The sequence below is a fragment of the Acanthochromis polyacanthus genome, chromosome 15 (genome assembly GCF_021347895.1).
Source record: "Acanthochromis polyacanthus isolate Apoly-LR-REF ecotype Palm Island chromosome 15, KAUST_Apoly_ChrSc, whole genome shotgun sequence".
Lineage (NCBI taxonomy): Eukaryota > Metazoa > Chordata > Actinopteri > Pomacentridae > Acanthochromis > Acanthochromis polyacanthus.
Window position 1 is genome coordinate 37107792 of NC_067127.1, and position 21425 is coordinate 37129216.

Below are 21425 nucleotides of genomic sequence, written 5' to 3' on the forward strand. Positions count from 1 at the left end.
GGTTCTGGGAACGGATGCAGATGGACATAAAGTAGATGCAAAATGAACAAGCACATATAAAAAATACCTGACTGAGACAAAATTAACCAAAAAAACACACGAAAAGAGACCAAATCTCAACTAAAAGATGCAAAAAGACAGTAGACGATCTAAAACAGAACAACATAAAGAGAGACAGATAATCACAAATTACTTCTGTGCAGACTGACTCTGTTAAAATGATGGAAAATCAGGAAAAAAATGAGTTTCTGCCTAAAATTACTGCAAAAGAACAACTACACGATGAAACAGCGCAGAAAAGAGACACAAAATGACCTGAAGGAGACGCAAAATGACCTGAAGAAGACACAAAATGACCTGAAAGAGACACAAAATGACCTGAAGGAGACGCAAAATGACCTGAAGAAGACACAAAATGACCTGAAAGAGACGCAAAATGACCTGAAGGAGACACAAAATGACCTGAAGGAGATGCAAAATGACCTGAAGGAGACACAAAATGACCTGAAGGAGACACAAAATGACCTGAAGGAGACACAAAATGACCTGAAGGAGACACAAAATGACCTGAAGGAGATGCAAAATGACTTCAAGGAGACACAAAATGACTTCAAGGAGACACAAAATGACCTGAAGGAGATGCAAAATGACCTGAAGGAGACACAAAATGACCTGAAGGAGACACAAAATGACCTGAAGGAGACACAAAATGAGCTGAAGGAGACACAAAATGACCTGAAGGAGATGCAAAATGACTTCAAGGAGACACAAAATGACTTCAAGGAGACACAAAATGACCTGAAGGAGATGCAAAATGACCTGAAGGAGACGCAAAATGACCTGAAGGAGACACAAAATGAGCTGAAAGAGACGCAAAATGACCTGAAAGAGACGCAAAATGACCTGAAAGAGACGCAAAATGACTTCAAGGAGACACAAAATGACCTGAAGGAGACGCAAAATGGCCTGAAGGAGACGCAAAATGACCTGAAGGAGACACAAAATGACCTGAAGGAGACACAAAATGAGCTGAAAGAGACGCAAAATGACCTGAAAGAGACACAAAATGACCTGAAAGAGACGCAAAATGACCTGAAGGAGACACAAAATGACCTGAAGGAGACACAAAATGAGCTGAAGGAGACACAAAATGAGCTGAAAGAGACGCAAAATGACCTGAAAGAGACACAAAATGACCTGAAAGAGACGCAAAATGACCTGAAAGAGACACAAAATGACCTGAAGGAGACACAAAATGAGCTGAAAGAGACGCAAAATGACCTGAAAGAGACACAAAATGACCTGAAAGAGACGCAAAAAGACCTGAAAGAGACGCAAAATGACCTGAAGGAGACGTAAAATGACCTGAAGAAGACGCAAAATGACCTGAAGGAGACGCAAAATGACCTGAAAGAGACGCAAAATGACTTCAAGGAGACACAAAATGACCTGAAGGAGACGCAAAATGGCCTGAAGGAGACGCAAAATGACCTGAAAGAGACACAAAATGACCTGAAGGAGATGCAAAATGACTTCAAGGAGACACAAAATGACTTCAAGGAGACACAAAATGACCTGAAGGAGACACAAAATGAGCTGAAAGAGACACAAAATGACCTGAAAGAGACACAAAATGACCTGAAGGAGATGCAAAATGACTTCAAGGAGACACAAAATGACTTCAAGGAGACGCAAAATGGCCTGAAGGAGACGCAAAATGGCCTGAAGGAGACGCAAAATGACCTGAAAGAGACACAAAATGACCTGAAGGAGATGCAAAATGACTTCAAGGAGACACAAAATGACTTCAAGGAGACGCAAAATGGCCTGAAGGAGACACAAAATGAGCTGAAAGAGACACAAAATGACCTGAAAGAGACGCAAAATGACCTGAAGGAGATGCAAAATGACTTCAAGGAGACACAAAATGACTTCAAGGAGACACAAAATGACCTGAAGGAGACGCAAAATGGCCTGAAGGAGACGCAAAATGACCTGAAAGAGACACAAAATGACCTGAAGGAGATGCAAAATGACTTCAAGGAGACACAAAATGACTTCAAGGAGACGCAAAATGGCCTGAAGGAGACACAAAATGAGCTGAAAGAGACACAAAATGACCTGAAAGAGACGCAAAATGACCTGAAGGAGATGCAAAATGACTTCAAGGAGACACAAAATGACTTCAAGGAGACACAAAATGACCTGAAGGAGACGCAAAATGGCCTGAAGGAGACGCAAAATGACCTGAAGGAGACACAAAATGACCTGAACGAGACACAAAATGACCTGAAGGAGACGTAAAATGACTTCAAGGAGACACAAAATGACCTGAAGGAGACACAAAATGACCTGAAGGAGACACAAAATGACCTGAAGGAGACGCAAAATGACTTCAAGGTGACACAAAATGACCTGAAGGAGACGTAAAATGACCTGAAGGAGACACAAAATGAGCTGAAAGAGACGCAAAATGACCTGAAGGAGACGTAAAATGACCTGAAAGAGACGCAAAATGACCTGAAGGAGATGCAAAATAACCTGAAAGAGATGCAAAATGACCTGAAAGAGACGCAAAATGACCTGAAGGAGATGTAAAATGACCTGAAGGAGACGCAAAATGAGCTGAAAGAGACGCAAAATGAGCTGAAAGAGACGCAAAATGACCTGAAAGAGACCCAAAATGACCTGAAAGAGACGCAAAATGACCTGAAGGAGACGCAAAATGACCTGAAGGAGACGCAAAATGACTTCAAGGAGACACAAAATGACTTCAAGGAGACACAAAATGACCTGAAGGAGACGCAGAATGAGCTGAAAGAGACGCAAAATGACCTGAAAGAGACGCAAAATGACCTGAAGGAGATGCAAAATGACTTCAAGGAGACACAAAATGACTTCAAGGAGACACAAAATGACCTGAAGGAGACACAAAATGAGCTGAAAGAGACGCAAAATGACCTGAAAGAGACGCAAAATGACCTGAAGGAGATGCAAAATGACTTCAAGGAGACACAAAATGACTTCAAGGAGACACAAAATGACCTGAAGGAGACGCAAAATGACCTGAAGGAGACGCAAAATGACCTGAAGGAGACACAAAATGAGCTGAAAGAGACGCAAAATGACCTGAAAGAGATGCAAAATGACCTGAAAGAGACGCAAAATGACTTCAAGGAGACACAAAATGACCTGAAGGAGACGCAAAATGGCCTGAAGGAGACGCAAAATGGCCTGAAGGAGACGCAAAATGACCTGAAGGAGACACAAAATGAGCTGAAAGAGACGCAAAATGACCTGAAAGAGACACAAAATGACCTGAAAGAGACGCAAAATGACCTGAAAGAGATGCAAAATGACCTGAAGGAGACGCAAAATGACTTCAAGGAGACACAAAATGACCTGAAGGAGATGCAAAATGACTTCAAGGAGACGCAAAATGGCCTGAAGGAGACGCAAAATGACCTGTAGGAGACACAAAATGAGCTGAAAGAGACGCAAAATGACCTGAAGGAGACACAAAATGACCTGAAGGAGACACAAAATGACCTGAAGGAGACGCAAAATGACTTCAAGGTGACACAAAATGACCTGAAGGAGACGTAAAATGACCTGAAGGAGACACAAAATGAGCTGAAAGAGACGCAAAATGACCTGAAGGAGACACAAAATGAGCTGAAAGAGACGCAAAATGACCTGAAGGAGACGTAAAATGACCTGAAGGAGACACAAATGACCTGAAGGAGACACAAAATGACCTGAAGGAGACGCAAAATGACTTCAAGGTGACACAAAATGACCTGAAGGAGACGTAAAATGACCTGAAGGAGACACAAAATGAGCTGAAAGAGACGCAAAATGACCTGAAGGAGACACAAAATGACCTGAAAGAGACGCAAAATGACCTGAAGGAGACACAAAATGAGCTGAAAGAGACGCAAAATGACCTGAAGGAGACGTAAAATGACCTGAAGGAGACGCAAAATGAGCTGAAAGAGACGCAAAATGACCTGAAAGAGACGCAAAATGACCTGAAGGAGACGCAAAATGACCTGAAGGAGATGTAAAATGACCTGAAAGAGACGCAAAATGACCTGAAGGAGACGCAAAATGAGCTGAAAGAGACGCAAAATGACCTGAAAGAGACCCAAAATGACCTGAAAGAGACGCAAAATGACCTGAAGGAGACGCAAAATAACCTGAAAGAGATGCAAAATGACCTGAAAGAGACGCAAAATGACCTGAAGGAGACGCAAAATGACTTCAAGGAGACACAAAATGACCTGAAGGAGACGCAAAATGACCTGAAGGAGACGCAGAATGACCTGAAGGAGACACAAAATGACCTGAAAGAGACGCAAAATGACCTGAAGGAGATGTAAAATGACCTGAAGGAGACGCAAATGAGCTGAAAGAGACGCAAAATGACCTGAAAGAGACGCAAAATGACCTGAAGGAGATGTAAAATGACCTGAAGGAGACGCAAAATGAGCTGAAAGAGACGCAAAATGACCTGAAAGAGACCCAAAATGACCTGAAAGAGACGCAAAATGACCTGAAGGAGACGCAAAATAACCTGAAAGAGACACAAAATGACCTGAAAGAGATGCAAAATGACCTGAAAGAGACGCAAAATGACTTCAAGGAGACACAAAATGACCTGAAGGAGACGCAAAATGACTTCAAGGTGACACAAAATGACCTGAAGGAGACGTAAAATGACCTGAAGGAGACACAAAAATGAGCTGAAAGAGACGCAAAATGACCTGAAGGAGACGCAAAATGACTTCAAGGAGACACAAAATGACCTGAAGGAGACGCAAAATGACTTCAAGGAGACGGCAAAATGACCTGAAGGAGACGCAAAATGACTTCAAGGAGACACAAAATGACCTGAAGGAGACGCAAAATGACTTCAAGGTGACACAAATGACCTGAAGGAGACGTAAAATGACCTGAAGGAGACACAAAATGAGCTGAAAGAGACGCAAAATGACCTGAAGGAGACGTAAAATGACCTGAAGGAGACGCAAAATGAGCTGAAAGAGACGCAAATGACCTGAAGGAGACGCAAAATGACCTGAAGGAGATGTAATGACCTGAAGGAGACGTAAAATGACCTGAAGGAGACACAAAATGAGCTGAAAGAGACGCAAAAATGACCTGAAGGAGACGCAATAGACCTGAAGGAGACACAAAATGACCTGAAAGAGACGCAAATGACCTGAAAGAGACACAAAATGACCTGAAGGAGACACAAAATGAGCTGAAAGAGACGCAAAATGACCTGAAGGAGACACAAAATGACCTGAAGGGAGACACAAAATGACCTGAAGGGAGACGCAATAATGACTTCAAGGGTGACACCAAAATGACCTGAAGGAGCCGTAAAATGACCTGAAGGAGACTACAAAATGAGCTGAAAGAGACGCAAAATGACCTGAAGGGCACAAAATGAAGCCTGAAAGAGACGCAAAATGGACCTGAAGGAGGACGTAAAATGACCTGAATGGAGACCACAAAATGACCTGAAGGAGACACCAGAAATGACCATGAAGGAGAACGCAGTAGAATGACTTCAAGGTGACAGCAAAATGACGCCTGAAGGAGAACGTAAATGACCTGAAGGAGTAACAAAATGAGCCTGAAATGAGCCCGTCAATAATGGCCTGAAGGAGCACAAAATGAGCTGAAAGAGACGCAAAAATGACCTGAAGGAGACCCCCAAAATGAGCTGAAGGAGACGCCAAAATGACCTGAGGAGACGTCCAAAATAACGCCTGAAAGGAGATGCAAAATGGACCTGAAAGAAAATGCCTGAGGAGACCGCAAAAATTGACCTGAAGGAGACACAAAATGAGCTGAAAGAGACGCAAAATGACCTGAAGGAGACACAAATGAGCTGAAAGAGACGCAAAATGACCTGAAGGAGACACAAAATGAGCTGAAAGAGACGCAAAATGACCTGAAGGAGACACAAAATGAGCTGAAAGAGACGCAAAATGACCTGAAGGAGACACAAAATGAGCTGAAGGAGACGCAAAATGACCTGAAGGAGACGCAAAATAACCTGAAAGAGATGTAAAATGACCTGAAAGAGACGCAAAATGACCTGAAGGAGACGCAAAATGAGCTGAAAGAGACGCAAAATGACCTGAAAGAGACCAAAATGACCTGAAGGAGACGCAAAATGACCTGAAGGAGACGCAAAATAACCTGAAAGAGATGCAAAATGACCTGAAGAGACGCAAAATGACCTGAAGGAGACGCAAAATGACTTCAAGGAGACACAAAATGACCTGAAGGAGACGCAAAATGACCTGAAGGAGACGCAGAATGAACCTGAAGGAGACACAAAATGACCTGAAAGAGACGCAAAATGACCTGAAGGAGATGTAAAATGACCTGAAGGAGACGCAAAATGAGCTGAAAGAGACGCAAAATGACCTGAAAGAGACGCAAAATGACCTGAAGGAGATGTAAAATGACCTGAAGGAGACGCAAAATGAGCTGAAAGAGACGCAAAATGACCTGAAAGAGACCCAAAATGACCTGAAAGAGACGCAAAATGACCTGAAGGAGACGCAAAATAACCTGAAAGAGACACAAAATGACCTGAAAGAGATGCAAAATGACCTGAAAGAGACGCAAAATGACCTGAAGGAGACGCAAAATGACTTCAAGGAGACACAAAATGACCTGAAGGAGACGCAAATGACTTCAAGGTGACACAAAATGACCTGAAGGAGACGTAAAATGACCTGAAGGAGACACAAAATGAGCTGAAAGAGACGCAAAAATGACCTGAAGGAGACGTAAAATGACCTGAAGGAGACGCAAAATGAAGCTGAAACGAGACGCAAAATGACCTGAAGGAGACGCAAAAATGAACCTGAAGGAGATGTAAATGACCTGAAGGAGACGTAAAATGACCTGAAGGAGACACAAAATGAGCTGAAAGAGACGCAAAATGACCTGAAGGAGACGCAAAATGACCTGAAGGAGACACAAAATGACCTGAAAGAGACGCAAAATGACTGAAAGAGACACAAATGACCTGAAGGAGGACACAAATGACCTGAAAGAGACACAAAATGACCTGAAAGAGACGCAAAATGACCTGAAAGAGACGCAGAATGACCTGAAGGAGACACAAAATGACTTCAAGGAGACACAAAATGACCTGAAAGAAGACGCAAAATGACCTGAAGGGAGACACAAAATGACCTGAAAGAGACGCAGGAATGACCTGAAAGAGACACAAAATGACCTGAAGGAGACGCAAAATGACCTGAAGGAGACACAAAATGACCTGAAAGAGACGCATAATGACCTGAAAGAGACACAAAATGACCTGAAGGAGACGTAAAATGACCTGAAAGAGACGCAAAATGACCTGAAAGAGACGCAAAATGACCTGAAAGAGACGCAGAATGACCTGAAAGAGACACAAAATGACCTGAAGAGACACAAAAATGACCTGAAAGAGACGCAGAATGACCTGAAAGAGACACAAAATGACCTGAAGGAGACGTAAAATGACCTGAAAGAGACACAAAATGAGCTGAAAGAGACACAAACCAACAGAAAATAAATGCAGAATCCACATTAACACATAAAAAAACTGCTGACTGAGATAAAACTCCAAAAAGAGACCAAGAAGCAAGAAAGTAGAACAACAAAGGAACAGAAAATGGACGCAAAGACACATGAAATTTCAACAATAAGATGTAAAAAGACAGTAAAAGATGTGAAGTCCTGCAGCTCTGTGCAACCAGAAACAACATGAAGGAGGAGAGAGAACTCGGAAATATCAGAAAAATGAGAGAAATCAGAATTTTTTTTTTTTTTTTGCAGCATTATCACAATGACATGCAAAAATGTGAACTATGTGCTGCAGAAACATAGTTAGGAGACACAAAATGACTGGAAAGAGAAAAAAACAACACAGAAAAGACAGAAAATGAACTTTAACTCGTGCAAAAACTACCTGAGAGAAAACTGCAAAAAGAGATTAAAAAAACAGAAGAACAAATGAACAAAGGTACACACAAAATGCCACAAAGAGACGCTAACTTTGCACTAAAAGATGTAAAAAGTTCTGCACAGAAACGTGCAGATCTGGGACAGAACACACTCATGGTTCTAAATATGATCAAGATTTTAAGAAAAGCAGAATCATTTGAACTGATTACTGTTTCATCTGCTTTTAAACGTGACGTGACGCAGCGACTACGAGGCCGTCGGTGCTGATTTCTGGATATTTTTTGCCTTTTTTGATTCTTTCTCCTGGAACAACATAAAGTCTGTGGTTCTGCAAAACGTTTCTAAAAAGGCAGAGAGGGCCAGAAAGCCCAGATATTCACCAGGCTGTACGAGTCGCTCCATGACGTCTTATGCACAGACTTTAAGTGGATTCAAGCTGCTGGCTGCCTTTTCCTTCTGGGTGGGACTGAAGTTAACGCTGCAGGGACATTTCTGTACCGTCCATGCAGGTAGCAGCTCCTTTTGTTTTCAGGAGGGTTTTTGACCAGAAATATAAAAAGGAATCCAGATTTTCCATGCTTTTTCCTACACAGTGATTTACAAACAGCTAAACTCTGAGCAGTTTCTCTGCATACTTTGGGGCCTCCGTCTCATCTTTCCTCACTGTGGTTCACATTTTTCTCTGCAATCTAAAGTCCTGTAGCTCCATGGAAACAGAACAACACGAATGTCTGAGGTGGAAATCATTAAAAGTTGAGTTTCTCTGTAAAACGACCACAAAGAGAAGCAAAAACACAACTAGACAATGCAACAACGCAGTGAAAAGAGACACAAAATGAGGAGAAATGGACGCAAACCAACAATAATAGATGCAAAATGAACCTTTACACATGCAAGAACTGCCTGACCAAGACAAAACTACAAAAAAGAGACAGAACCAAGAAAATAGAAAAACAAAATGAACAAAAATAAACATAAACAGACACTAACAATCAACTGCAAAATGTAAAAAGACAGAAAAAGATGTAAAGTCCTGCAGCTCTGTGGAAACAGAACAGCATGAAGGATTAGAGAGAATGAAGAAATGTCTTCTGTCACAGTTAGAATGATGGAAACCAGTAAAAAATTAGATTTTTCTTGTAAAACTACCACAAAGAGACACAAAAGAACAACCACACATTGCAACAACACAACAAAGAGACTCAAAATGACCTGAAATGGATGAAAACCAACACAAAAATAGGCACAAAATAAAAATAAAGACATGCAAAAACTCCCTAACTGAGACAGAACCAAGAAAATAGACGTAAAATAAGCAAAAATACACATGAAGAGACACCAAATATCATTAAAAGACGCAAAAAGACAGTAAAAGATATAAAATCCTGCATCTTCATGGAACCAGAACAACATGAAGAAGGAGAGAGAACTCAGAAATGACTTCTGGAACAGTTAGAATGATGGATTTTTCTTATTAAACTGCCACAAAGAGACACAAAAGAACAATCAGACGACCCAAAAAGACAGCAGAGACACAAAATGACCTGAAATCCAAATTAACAGATCCATAAACTACCTAACAGACACAAAACAAACAAAAAAACACACAAAGACACACTAGATATCAACTACAAAATTTAGAAAGACGGTAAAAGATGTAAAACAGAGCAGCAGGAAGACTCAGAATGTAAAAACCACGAAGAAGAAACCCTTCTTTAGTTCTCCATCTTACAGGAAGTAGATAAACATGTAGAAAGTGTTTCTGAGAACAGAACCAAACTGTTTTCTGTTGATGGATTTTAATCACAAACAGACTTCACTCAGTTCAGCGTTTTGCTCTGATTCAAACCTTTTCAGAAAGACTCCCTGAGGTTGTTCTAGTTGTTGGGGGTAAATGTGTGACCCCTGCTGGACTAAGCGGGGTAAACCGGGGCTCCTGGTATTCTGTGGTCGGACCAGCAGCGGTTTCCCTGCGGCCCGCTAGACGCCAGGCGGACAGATGGAAACGGGCCACGCTAACCGCTAGCTGAGCCTGGGAAGCTAAATAAACGCCGGTAATGACAGGGCAGCGGAAAATCTCACCGACTAGAATTACAAATATGCAGCGCAGAAATGTGTCTGTGTGCAGATGAAAAGTCTCTGAGAGGACTTTGTGTTTCCCTGTTTACTCGTCACTTTGCAGTTCAGTCTGCAGCTGCACGACTCAACGTTTGTCACTGTTAGCATCAGAACGTTTGGAGTGAGAAGAAACTGCCAAACCAAGAGACAACTCCAACAAAACACAAAAGGACGCACAAAAAGGCGCAGAATGTCAACTACAAGATGCAAAAAGGCAGTCAAAGATAGAATCTTCATTTATTTCTGTAAAATTACCACAAACGATTGCAAAAGAACAATGAGACGATGCAACAACACAGAAAAGAGACACAAAATGACCCGAAAGAGACCAAAAACCAACACAGACCAGATGCAAAATGAACATTAACACCTGCAAAAACTACCTGACTGAGACAAAAGCAAGAAAATATGCAAAAGTAAACACAAAGGGACATCAAATATCACCTATAAAATGCAAAAAGACGGTAAAAGAATGCACATGGAGACAGAAAAACAATTAGAAGGAGAGATATGTCAGAAATGTCTAAGTTAGAATAACAAAAATCACTAAAAATGAGGAAACAAAAGGTGAATTTCAGACAGAAAGAACAACTACACGATGAAACAACACAACAAACAGACACACAATGACCTGAAAGAGATCAGATGGACATAAAACAGATGCAAAATGAACATTAGGATGTGAAAAAAACTGCAAAAAAGGGACCAAAACCAAGAAAATAGTGCAACAAAATGAACAGAAATACACACAAAATTGCTGCAAAGAGTCACCAAATATCAAGTATAAAATGCATAAAGACAGTAAAAGATAGAATCCTTATTTATCTTTGTAAAAAATCCACAAACAATCGCAATAGAACAACTAGACAATGCAATAACACAACAAAGAGACACAAAATGACCTGAAAGAGACGAAAACCAACACGGACTAGATGCATAAAGAACACTAACACCTGTGAAAACCAGAACCAACAAAATGAACCAAAAAAGAGAAACCAAATCTCAACCACAAAAAGACAATAAATGGAACCAGAACAACGTGAAGAAGGAGAGAGAACACAGAGATGACTTCTGTGCAGCATGACTCAGTTAGAATGATGGAAAACCCGAAAAAAGGTTGAATTTCTGCCTAAAACTACCACAAAAAACAACGAGACGATGCAGCAACACAGAAGAGACACAAAATGACCTGAAAGTGAAGCAATATGAACAAAGACACATGAATAAACTACACAAAATGGCACAAAGAGACACCAAATATCGACTACAAGAGACAAAAAGACAGTAAAAGATCTGAAATCCTGCAGCTCTGTGGGATCAGAACAACCACAACAACAAGTAGAAGATGCAAGAACACAGCAGAGACACAGAAATGAACTTTAACTCCTGACTGAAACAGAACCAGCAAAACAGACACAAATGAGCAAAAAAGGACCACAAAGAGACACTAAATATCAACTAAAAGACGTATACCAGGACATTTGGGGTTCTAGAGTTTAGTTTAACGTGAAGCTTCTGATGCCTCTGAGATTCACTTCTGTCATTTCTATTTTATTTAAGTCAGTGACGTCCTTTGAGGGGGTAAATCTTCCAGTTAGCTCAGCGTTCAGTCCATCAGGACGTGCTGACTCGGTCTAATGAAGCTTTGTGTGGACGTTGCAGGAGGTCACCACCAGGACACCAAAGTACGCGTCAACATCCGGGTCAAAGACGTCAACGACAACCCGCCGGAGTTCGCCGCCAACAACGAGATCCTGATGTGTGAGAGCGTCCCTCTGGGGAAGGTAGGAACGATTAGTCCACTTATCTACCTCCTGTACTTCCTGTTGGATCCTAACTTCTTCTTCTTCTTCTTCTTCTTGGTGCAGCTCATCGAGACGGTGAGCGCCGTGGACAAAGACGAGAGGACCCACCGGCAGCACTTCACCTTCAGCCTCGCTCCGGAAGTCGCCCACAACCAGAACTTCTCCCTCAAAGACAACCGAGGTAGAGGAACCCTTCTGTTCTCCAGCAGATGGAGGTCTCCAGCAGGGATTGCAGTGAGGTCTCTGTCCATCTGTACAGACATCTGAGGAGGACGGCTGATTCAGTCAAGTTCTCTGAGAGTCGAAGAGACAGAAAATGAGAGAAAACAACGAATGAGCCACAAGTTTGAAACCACTGAGAAGAGCGTCCATCCTCTCCTTTGTAAGCAGAGGATGGACGTTTTAGACTTGAGTCTCTTCAGTGTTTTTTTCTGTTGCCCATTTTATCAGCCAGAAACAGAGAAAAATGTAGAATTTCCCACAGTTTTTGAACACCTCGTCTGTGATGTGCAATTCTGAGGGAAAAGTGAACCAAATTTAAGCTGAAAATCTCATAGAAATGCCTGAAGTAAAGGGTTTAATGTGACCAGATTCTGGTGAAAAAAGACTCTAAACTAAATTAGAGACTTGGTTGCAACGAGCAATCAGACAAAAGTTCAGAAAGTTTTCATCTGTGTTTGTCTGTAAATAGTTAAATATCTATGTGTCTGCAAATATAGATGTTGAACTGTTTACATACACCGAGGATTGCATCATTTTTAGTTTTCTACAGAATTTAGTCACATTAAACTCTTTATTTTCAAGATTTTTTACAAGATTTTTAAATTTGGTTCACTTTTCCCTCAAAACTGCACATCAATTCAATTCAATTCAATTCAATTTTATTTATATAGCGTCAATTACAGTCAACTCGTCTCAAGACGCTTTACAGAACCCAAATGCCTGACCCCCAGAGCAAGCCCAAAAACACAAATCAAGTGTTCAAAAACTGTGGGAAATTCAAGAATTTTCTCTGTGTTTGGCTTATAGGGGCAAAAAAATGACTGATGAGCTACAGCATGTGGGATAATAATGTACCAAAGCATTAAAGACTGTGATATTAACATTAACAGGATTAGAACCACTGAGAAGAACATCCATCAACATCAAATATTTAATTATTTACATTCAAACACTGCCTGCAGTTCAGGTGAAAACTTTCTAAACTTTTGTCTCATTATTGTTGGTTGCAGTCGAGTCTCTAATAGCTTCCACGGATTGCATCATTTTTTTGTTTGTTTTCTACAGAATTTGGCCACATTAAACCCTTTATTTTGGGCATTTTTATTAGATTTTCAGCTTAAGTTCGGTTCACTTTTCCCTCAGAATTGCACATCACAGATGATGTGTTCAAAAACTGTGGGAAATTCAAGAATTTTCTCTGTTTCTGGCTGATATAAAGGGCAAAAAAACTGATGAGGCACAAGATTAAAACCACTGAGAAGAACATCCATCATCTCCTTTCAAAGCAAAGTTCTGCTGCTGAAACCAAGCTGAACATTTTATTTGGTGGTTTTCTTGTTGTGGTAGATCAGTTTAGACAGAAAGAAGAAGAGAAGAGTGGAAACTTTCCTCTGTTCAGCAGTCATGACGATTCTTTAACCCTCTTAGAGTCATTTCCACCCACAGCTGCTGCTAGAGTCCACAAAACACTGTAAAAGTGTGACTATTAGGTTGTTTTCATGTGGATTTATGGCCATACACAAAAGAAGAATCCAGATTTTGCAGGTTTTTTTCCACACATAGTGAGTGTGCATCACCTTTACAAACAACTAGCAGTCGACATCAACCTTCGCAACTCCAAGCAGCTTCTTTTTTGTTTATCTTCACTCTGGTTCAACTGAGAAGTAAGATGAAAAACCTGGATATCAATGCACTGAAGCCTCAAAAACCTGGATATCAATGCACCAAAACATCTAAAACTGGGAAATACATGCACCGAAAGATTATAAACTATAATAATAATACACCAAAACATGCAAAATTGGGATAATAGTACACTAAAACATTAAAAACTGGGAAATTAATGCACCAAAACATTCAAAATTGGGAAGGTAATGGACCAAAACATCCCAAACCGGGATATTAATGCACTAAAACATGACAAATTGGGGTATTAATGCACCATACCAAGGACTACATTGGGGTAAATGTGTGTTTCCATGTGTCTACTTCCTGTGTTTTATCCTCTGCTGCTGTTTGAAAGTTCAACCAGAACATCTCCTCCTCCTTCTCCTCTCCACAGACAGCACGGCCAGCGTCTACGTTCTCCGTAAGGGCTTCAGCCGGCTGACGCAGGACGTCTACTACCTTCCCGTGGAGATCAACGACAACGGCTTCCCGGCGCTGAGCAGCACCAACACCCTGACCATCCGGGTGTGTTCCTGCGACAGCAAAGAAACCATCCTGTCCTGCAACGTGGAGCCCTACGTCCTGCCGGCTGGCCTCAGCACCGGAGCTCTGATCGCCATCCTGGCCTGCATCGTCATCCTGCTGGGTAAGGAGCTTTCTGAAGGACGTCCTGCTGGAGATGGAATCTGATTGTAGAGATCCAGAAGAAGACCTTTAGCTCCACCATCACCAACACACCTCATATTCATAATAAATATGTACAGGAAACAGTCTACCTCCACCACCATGCTTCATCATGATGCTTCTCCACCACGCTTCAATCATGATGCTGCCTCCACTATGCTTCACAGTGGGGATGGTGTGTTTGTGATGATGTTCAGTGTTTGGTGTCCATCAAACATATCATCTAGTCTGATGGTCATAAAGCTCCATCCTGGTCTCCTCAGACCAAAGAACCTTCTTCCAGGTGTCTTCAGAGTCTCCACATGTCTTCTGGTGAACTCTAGTCCAGATTTAATTTGAGATTTTTCCATCAGAGTCTTTCTCTTTGACTCCATAAAGCTTTGACTGGTGAAGAACGGACAATAGGTGTTGGATGAACAGTCTCTAATATCTCAGCTGTTGAAGCTGGAACTCCTTCAGAGGAGTCATAGGAGTCTTGGTCTCTCATGTCTTGAGGACGTCCTGCTCTAGTCAGATTTATTCATGTTCCGTCTTCCTTCCATTTCTTAAAATGGATTTAACTGGATTCCAAGAGATCTTAAGGAACTTTAAATGTTCTTGTATTGTCCTGACTGATGCTTTTCAACAACCTTTTCTCAGAGTTTCTTGACATCACTTTGTCGGAATTTGTTTTCACTTTGACATGGAAGAGTCTCTTGTTAATTCTTGTCAAAAAGCCAAACTGATTGTATCTTGGTAAGCCCTTCTTCCAGGGTACTTTTTATAGTCCTATAAGGCTAGAGGCTCAGAAGTCGCTGGTGTTTCATCATCATTGTTGCGTCATTGTTTGGTGTGGGCTCTTTATTGTCTGATGAACCTTTTGTTGTTTGTTGTTGCGGGGGTTGAAAATGTCTGCAATATGTTTCCAAAAACACTAAACGTTGTCTGTTGGTTTTTCAGTTTAGACTCACATCGGAGAGCATTTCATAAACTAAAAGCACAATAACACTAAAAGCTAAACCGTCCACTGTGTGATTCCACCGTCTCCCCCTGTGAATGCTAATTATCCAACACTCCAACTTCCTACTGTCTTGCAGTTATGTATTCACTAGACACAGCAGAATGCTAAAATGTTGTTTTTTTCTGTTTGGCAGCGATAGTGGTGTTGTTTGTGGCACTGAGGCGTCAGAAGAAGGAGCCGCTGATAGTGTTTGAGGAGGAGGACATCAGGGAGAACATAATCACTTATGATGACGAGGGAGGCGGCGAGGAGGACACCGAGGCTTTCGACATCGCAACGCTGCAGGTAAGAAGCAGGAGCACGGCGGATTATCTGTAAAAACCCACCAAAATGGAGCCGATTATCAGCCAGACACTGGAGACACTGAAAGAACTGCTGGATTCTGAAGGTCACTGAACTACTCATGAAGCACCTCCATCAGGATACAGTTAGGTCCATAATTATTTGGCCAAAGTTTTTCTAATTTTGGTTCTGTACTGTAGTGAATCTTAAATGAAACAGTCCAGATGTGGTTGAAGTTCAGACTTTCAGCTTTAAGTCGATGAGTTGGGGAAAAAAAAAGATTGCATTAAAATGTGAGGAACTGAAACATTTTATAAGCAGAATCCCTTCAATTCAGGGGCTCAAAAGTAATTGGACCAATTTAGATAGCTGAAAATGAAATGTTCATTTCTAATACTTGGTTGAAAACGGATTGGTGCCTGAAGTCTTGGACTCCTGGATGTCTCCAGATGCTGGTTTTCCTCAGTGCTCTGCCAGGCCTTTACTGCAGCGGGTTTCAGCTGCTGTTTGTTTAGTCTTTAACAGGTGAAATGCAGCTCGGTTGGGTTGAGATCAGGTGACTGACTCGGCCATTCCAGAATATTCCACTCCCTGCTTTAATAAAGTTCTAGGTTCTTTGGGTCGTTGGATTATGAAACCCATCAGTTTGGCTGCATTTGTCTGGATTTGAGCCGACAGTTTGTCTCTGAACACCTCAGAATATATCTGGCTGGTTCTGTTGAGTCACATCATCAGTAAACAAAAGAGATCCATCATACCGCCACCGCCATGCTTTACAGATGATGTGGTATCTCTGGATCATGAGCTGGACCACGTCTTCTCCAGACTTTTTTCCTGCCATCATTCTGGTAGAGGTTGATCTTGGTTTCATCTGTTCAAAGAACTTTCTTCCAAAATTCTGCTGGCTTTTTTAGTCCAATCTCAATTCATTTTGTGTCATGTTTGTCATTTTGTTTGTTGTTTTTTTGTCATTTTGTGTCTCGTTTTTGTCATTATGTGTCTCATTTTGTCATTTTTTGTCATTTTGTGTCATGTTTCTGTCATTTGTCATTTTTTTCTCTTTTTGTCATTTTATGTCTAGTTTCTGTCGTTTTTTGTCTTGTTTTTGTCATTTTGTGTCTAGTTTATGTCGTTTTTTCCCATTTTGTGCCTCATTTTTGTCATTTTCTGTCGTGTTTGTCATGTCTCGTTTTTGTCATTTTGTGTTTCATTTTTGTCATTTTTTGTCGTTTTGTGTCATGTTTCTGTCATTTTGTGTCTCGTTTTTGTTTAATTGACCATGACATAACAAAGGAACCTCCCACATCTGCCCATGAAACGGCCTTTGAGTCAACTGTCCAATTACTTTTGGTCCCTTTTAAAATCGGGTGGCGCATTTTAAGAAGCTAAAACTCCGAAACCCTTCATCCAGTTTGAATGTGAATTCCCTCAAATGTAAGCTGAGAGTCTGAACTTTATGTCCATTATAGAACTAAAAGTAGAATATGTTTTATTAAACAGGTAAAAAACAAAACTTCTGTGTCCATATATATATATATGGGCATAACTGTACTTCAGAAAGATCTCATTTAAAATTCACCAAAGCTTTTGCTCAGACCAGAGAACCAAGCAGATCTGAACTTTGTTGGAATTGATTCATTTTATATGTCTCTTCTCTGCAACATTACAGCTCTTCACAGCTTCATCGGTCACTTTTAAATCCATTTTTTTCTCTTTCTGACCCTTCAGAACCCCGACGGTGCCAACGGGTTCCTGCCCAGGAAGGACATCAAGCCAGAGCTCCAGTATCCCATCAGGCCCGGTGACCGTCCCGCGGCCAACAGCGTCGACGTCGACGACTTCATCAAGACCCGGATCGCAGAGGCCGACAGCGACCCGACGGCGCCGCCCTACGACTCCATCCAGATCTACGGCTACGAGGGCCGGGGGTCGCTGGCCGGGTCGCTGAGCTCCCTGGAGTCCGTCACCACGGAGTCGGACCTGGACTACGACTACCTGCAGAGCTGGGGGCCGCGCTTCAAGAAGCTGGCCGATCTGTACGGGACCAAAGACTGCTGCATGAACGACGTGGACGATGGCGAGGACTCCTAACGGCGGTCCCACTGCGGACGCCAAACCCGGTCCAACTCCACGAGGATCTGTTGGTCACCGAACAGCCTCCTCCTGCTCCTCCAAGACGATTTGACTCATGATGAACGCTTGGACTCTTCCTCTTCCTCCTCCTCCTCCTCCTGCTCCTCCTCCTCCGTCTCGTTCCTTCTCTCCGGTTCCACAGACTCGAGCATCGCCGGGCTGGAGATTAGTCACTAGTTTGTCCGTTTGGTTGATGGAAAAGTTGTTGCTGTGTGATCCAAAACGACTCGCTCATAGCAAACTGTTTAGTCTATTAGAGGTTCTATACGCTTTTGTGGACTGGATTCTTCCTCGGCACTTCCTGGGAGAGATTTTATTCCCTTTTGAGGTTCCTGAGCGGAGTATTTCTACTTTTCTCTCCAAGAAAGAGAGAAAATATAGAAAAAGTTTGTATGTGAAAAGAGAAACCTAAAGAAGTGTCCGTCGGGTCGAGCCGTTCGAACAGGATGATTTTTAGTCTGTTGTCGTCGTTGTTGTTAGACGCGTGACCGACTCTGGGTTGTTGATGCTCTGAAGGCGCTCGCAGCCTCTTCACAGTATGGTGGCCTTATAATAAATAACCAACAACCCCAGGGGTGAACACGACGGGAGTGAGACGGCTAGCTCCAGTAGCCGACTGAGAATCTGTGAAAACGCCACACCGACACCAACGTTCTGTTTTTTCTAAAAGACTCGACTCGATTTGAAAACTGTGGATGATTCTTTGTTTTCATTCTTCACTGCAGAGTGAAAAGAAAGCCGACAACACTTCCTCCCCTCCTCCGCCACCTCATCCTCACCAACCCGTCCACCAATGAATGATCACTTCCTCATCTGGAGTCCACCAATGACGATCAATCAGTAAAAGAAAACAAAACCTGTGAGCTCTAAAAATCGCCTTAAACTTTAACGGACACTCTTTGCAAACGCGGTGCATTCCCTTGTTTTTTTTCCTCCTTTTTTTCATTTCCTTTTTTGTAACTTGAGACGTATATCCAGAAAGCAAACTACTCTCCATGTTAGGTGTGTACAGAGCAGACGTGTGATGTTCCACTGAGGATCGCTGTTCAAACGTGTTCTAACGGCCACGTCTGTTGTATCAACACGTGCTGCTTTTTCAACACGAGCTGAGTTTTCTGAGCGCCGTGCACGGAGGCCGACAGCGGGACGTCCTTTTTAAGAGTTCTTGGTTAATCTCTTTTTTAATGTTATTATATTATTATGATTATTATTGTTGTTTTCTATTATTATTATTATTATTATTATCATTATTATGCCAATAGTTCTTCTTTCATTGGCTGCAGCGGCACAGGAACTGGTTCACGTTTAACTCTTTGCGGCTCACATTTGCCTGAACATGGAGAGACGACATCAGGGGTGTCACAGCTATCTGGAACTGAACCATGCAGAATTTTACTTAATGATCAAAATGACAAAAGTCAGACAAAAAACAACAAAAACAAGAAAAGAAAAATACAAAAATGAGGCCCAAAAGGACAAAAGTGAGAAACAAAACGACCAAAAAATGGACCAACAACACAAGCAAGACTAAAAGGAAACATAAAATGACAAAATAAGACAAAGTATTACAAAAACGAGACACAAACGTGAGAAACAAAATGACCAACAATGAGACAAACGACGCAAAACAAAACAAAAAAATGGACAAACATGAGATGAAAAATGACAAAACGACCAAAACGACCAAAAACTGGACAAACTACACATGACAAAACGACAAAAACATGACACAAAACGACAACAGTGAGAAACAGAACAACAAAAAATGAGACAAACGACACAAAACAAAAAAAGACAAAAAATTGACAAAGAAGTTACAAAGTGCCAAAAACCACAAGCGAGATTTAAAAAACACAAAATGACAAAAACAAGAAACAAAACAACAACAACATGAGGCATACGACAAGTCAGACAAAAAAATGACAAAAATAAGAGAAAATATTACAAAAATGAAACACAAAATGACAACAAATTAGACAAAAGACACAAAACAGAACAAAAAAGCGACCAAAAATTAGAAAGTTACAAAGCGACCAAAAAATGGACAAACAGAAGCGAGACAAAAACGACACACACAACAATGAATAAAGCAATATGCAAAATGGCAAAAATAAGAGAAAAAATACAAGGGAGATACAAAGGAAAGACAAAAAACAACAAAAGCAAGACACAATACTACAAAAACGAGACACAAAACCACACAAAATGAGACAAATGACACAAAACAAAACAAAAAAGAGACAAGAAATTAGACAAAAAGTTAGAAAGTGACAAAAAATGAACAAACGAGTCTAAAAATGACAAAAGTGAGAAACAAAGCTACCAGAAACTGGACAAAAATACAACACATACAGAAAGGAAACACAAAAGGACAACAATCTGACACAAACTGACAAAAGAACAAAGAACAATCTAGTATTTTACTTTCTGATCCAAACAACTCGTCATGGTCTAGAAATGATTTTAAATTTATAGTTTTACTAATTTACAATCTGCAGTTAATGTCGTCTCTGTAATTTTTACACTTTGAGGGCCGGTTTTGGCCTGCGGGCCTCATGTTGGACACCCCTGGACTTCAGAGTAATGGAGCTTCATTTTGGGCAATAAATCTTCCGCCAAAAGTTAAACGTGAGCTCTGTGCGAACACAACCTCTGTCATTTTTGGGTTTTTTGTTTGTTTGTTTTCTTCATTATTTGGCGTTTCTTCGTCGTTTCTCCCTGTTCCAGAGGAAAACTAGCAATCTGTGTTTGTTGCAGTGAGAGAACGCCTCGTTTTTATTCTCTGTCAAGTTTTATGGTACCGATTTGTACAATTTTAAAAGTTCTTATTTTAGTATACATGCAGAATATTCCAGTATTACAACAAAAACATGTTAAGAAAATAAGATTAAAAAAAGTTACAGCATCACACTTATATTTTCTGAACATTGTACTGTTGCTTTACTATGTGCTTCAATCTCCGAAGCGAAAAAAAACTTTGAAATAAATGCTCTTTTTATAAAACAACGTTGAGCCGTGTGTAGAGTTAACTTTGTTTTATTTTTATACAGCTGGTATTGTGGCCATGAGGGCATTTATCAGGGATCAGTGCATAAAAACATAAAATGTAAATGAGCTACTGCAATCACTTGCAATCAAAGGCATGATACAAGAGCAAATTTTCCTCATGAAATCATAAAACAAATTACTTTTTCAGTCACTTTCAATATGGTACAACACTTATGACACCGTTTTGGTAACAAAATTGTTAATTCTAAAGACCACGTGCAGTCAAGTGCAATCACATGCAATCAAGTACATGCTACAATGGAACATTTCCCGAATAAAATCATATAAATCTTACTTTTTCAGTCATGTTAAATATGTTACGACTCTTGCAACAATTTTTAATTGATAAAATTGTTGATTCTAAAGATCATTTTCAACTCGTGCAATCATGTGCAATCAAATGCAATCAAATGCATGCTATGAGAGTAAGTTTCCTTCATGAAACGATATAAATATTATCTTGTAGCCACTTTAACTTT

The 21425-nt window shown here is 40.9% G+C and overlaps 2 protein-coding genes across 2 annotated transcripts in view; one reads left to right on the top strand and one right to left on the bottom strand.

Annotated features, from left to right (window-relative positions):
* Positions 1–20904, top strand: part of cdh11 (cadherin 11, type 2, OB-cadherin (osteoblast)) — a 135046-nt gene extending 114142 nt beyond the window's left edge. The window contains exons 12-16 of the mRNA XM_022211761.2: positions 11767–11888; positions 11973–12090; positions 14194–14445; positions 15617–15768; positions 17494–20904. Of these exons, the coding sequence (XP_022067453.1) occupies positions 11767–11888; positions 11973–12090; positions 14194–14445; positions 15617–15768; positions 17494–17856 (1007 nt within the window). The 3' untranslated portion in view covers positions 17857–20904. The remainder of the gene's footprint in view (positions 1–11766; positions 11889–11972; positions 12091–14193; positions 14446–15616; positions 15769–17493) is intronic.
* LOC127537387 (uncharacterized) lies at positions 8–7622 on the bottom strand. Its single transcript, XM_051959547.1, has 10 exons — positions 7481–7622; positions 7271–7312; positions 7079–7183; positions 6913–7017; positions 6364–6489; positions 4577–4618; positions 3466–3486; positions 736–987; positions 631–651; positions 8–546 (listed from the first exon to the last, which is right to left on the bottom strand). Exons 1-10 carry the CDS (start codon positions 7607–7609, stop codon positions 259–261), a joined length of 1131 nt encoding a protein of 376 aa, XP_051815507.1. The 5' UTR covers positions 7610–7622; the 3' UTR covers positions 8–258.
* Positions 20905–21425: the final 521 nt, after the last annotated feature.

Bases quoted from the DNA above. Each gene is read 5' to 3' on its own strand.
- LOC127537387 (XM_051959547.1), bottom strand. From the start codon at position 7,609: ATGTGGATTCTGCATTTATTTTCTGTTGGTTTGTGTCTCTTTCAGCTC. The intron at 3,487-4,576 runs GTTATTTTGCGT...CGTCTCTTTCAG, and splicing joins TCATTTTGTGTCTCTTTCAG to CTCATTTTGTGTCTCCTACA. The intron at 547-630 runs GTCATTTTGTGT...TGTCTCCTTCAG, and splicing joins TCATTTTGCATCTCCTTCAG to GTCATTTTGTGTCTCCTTCA.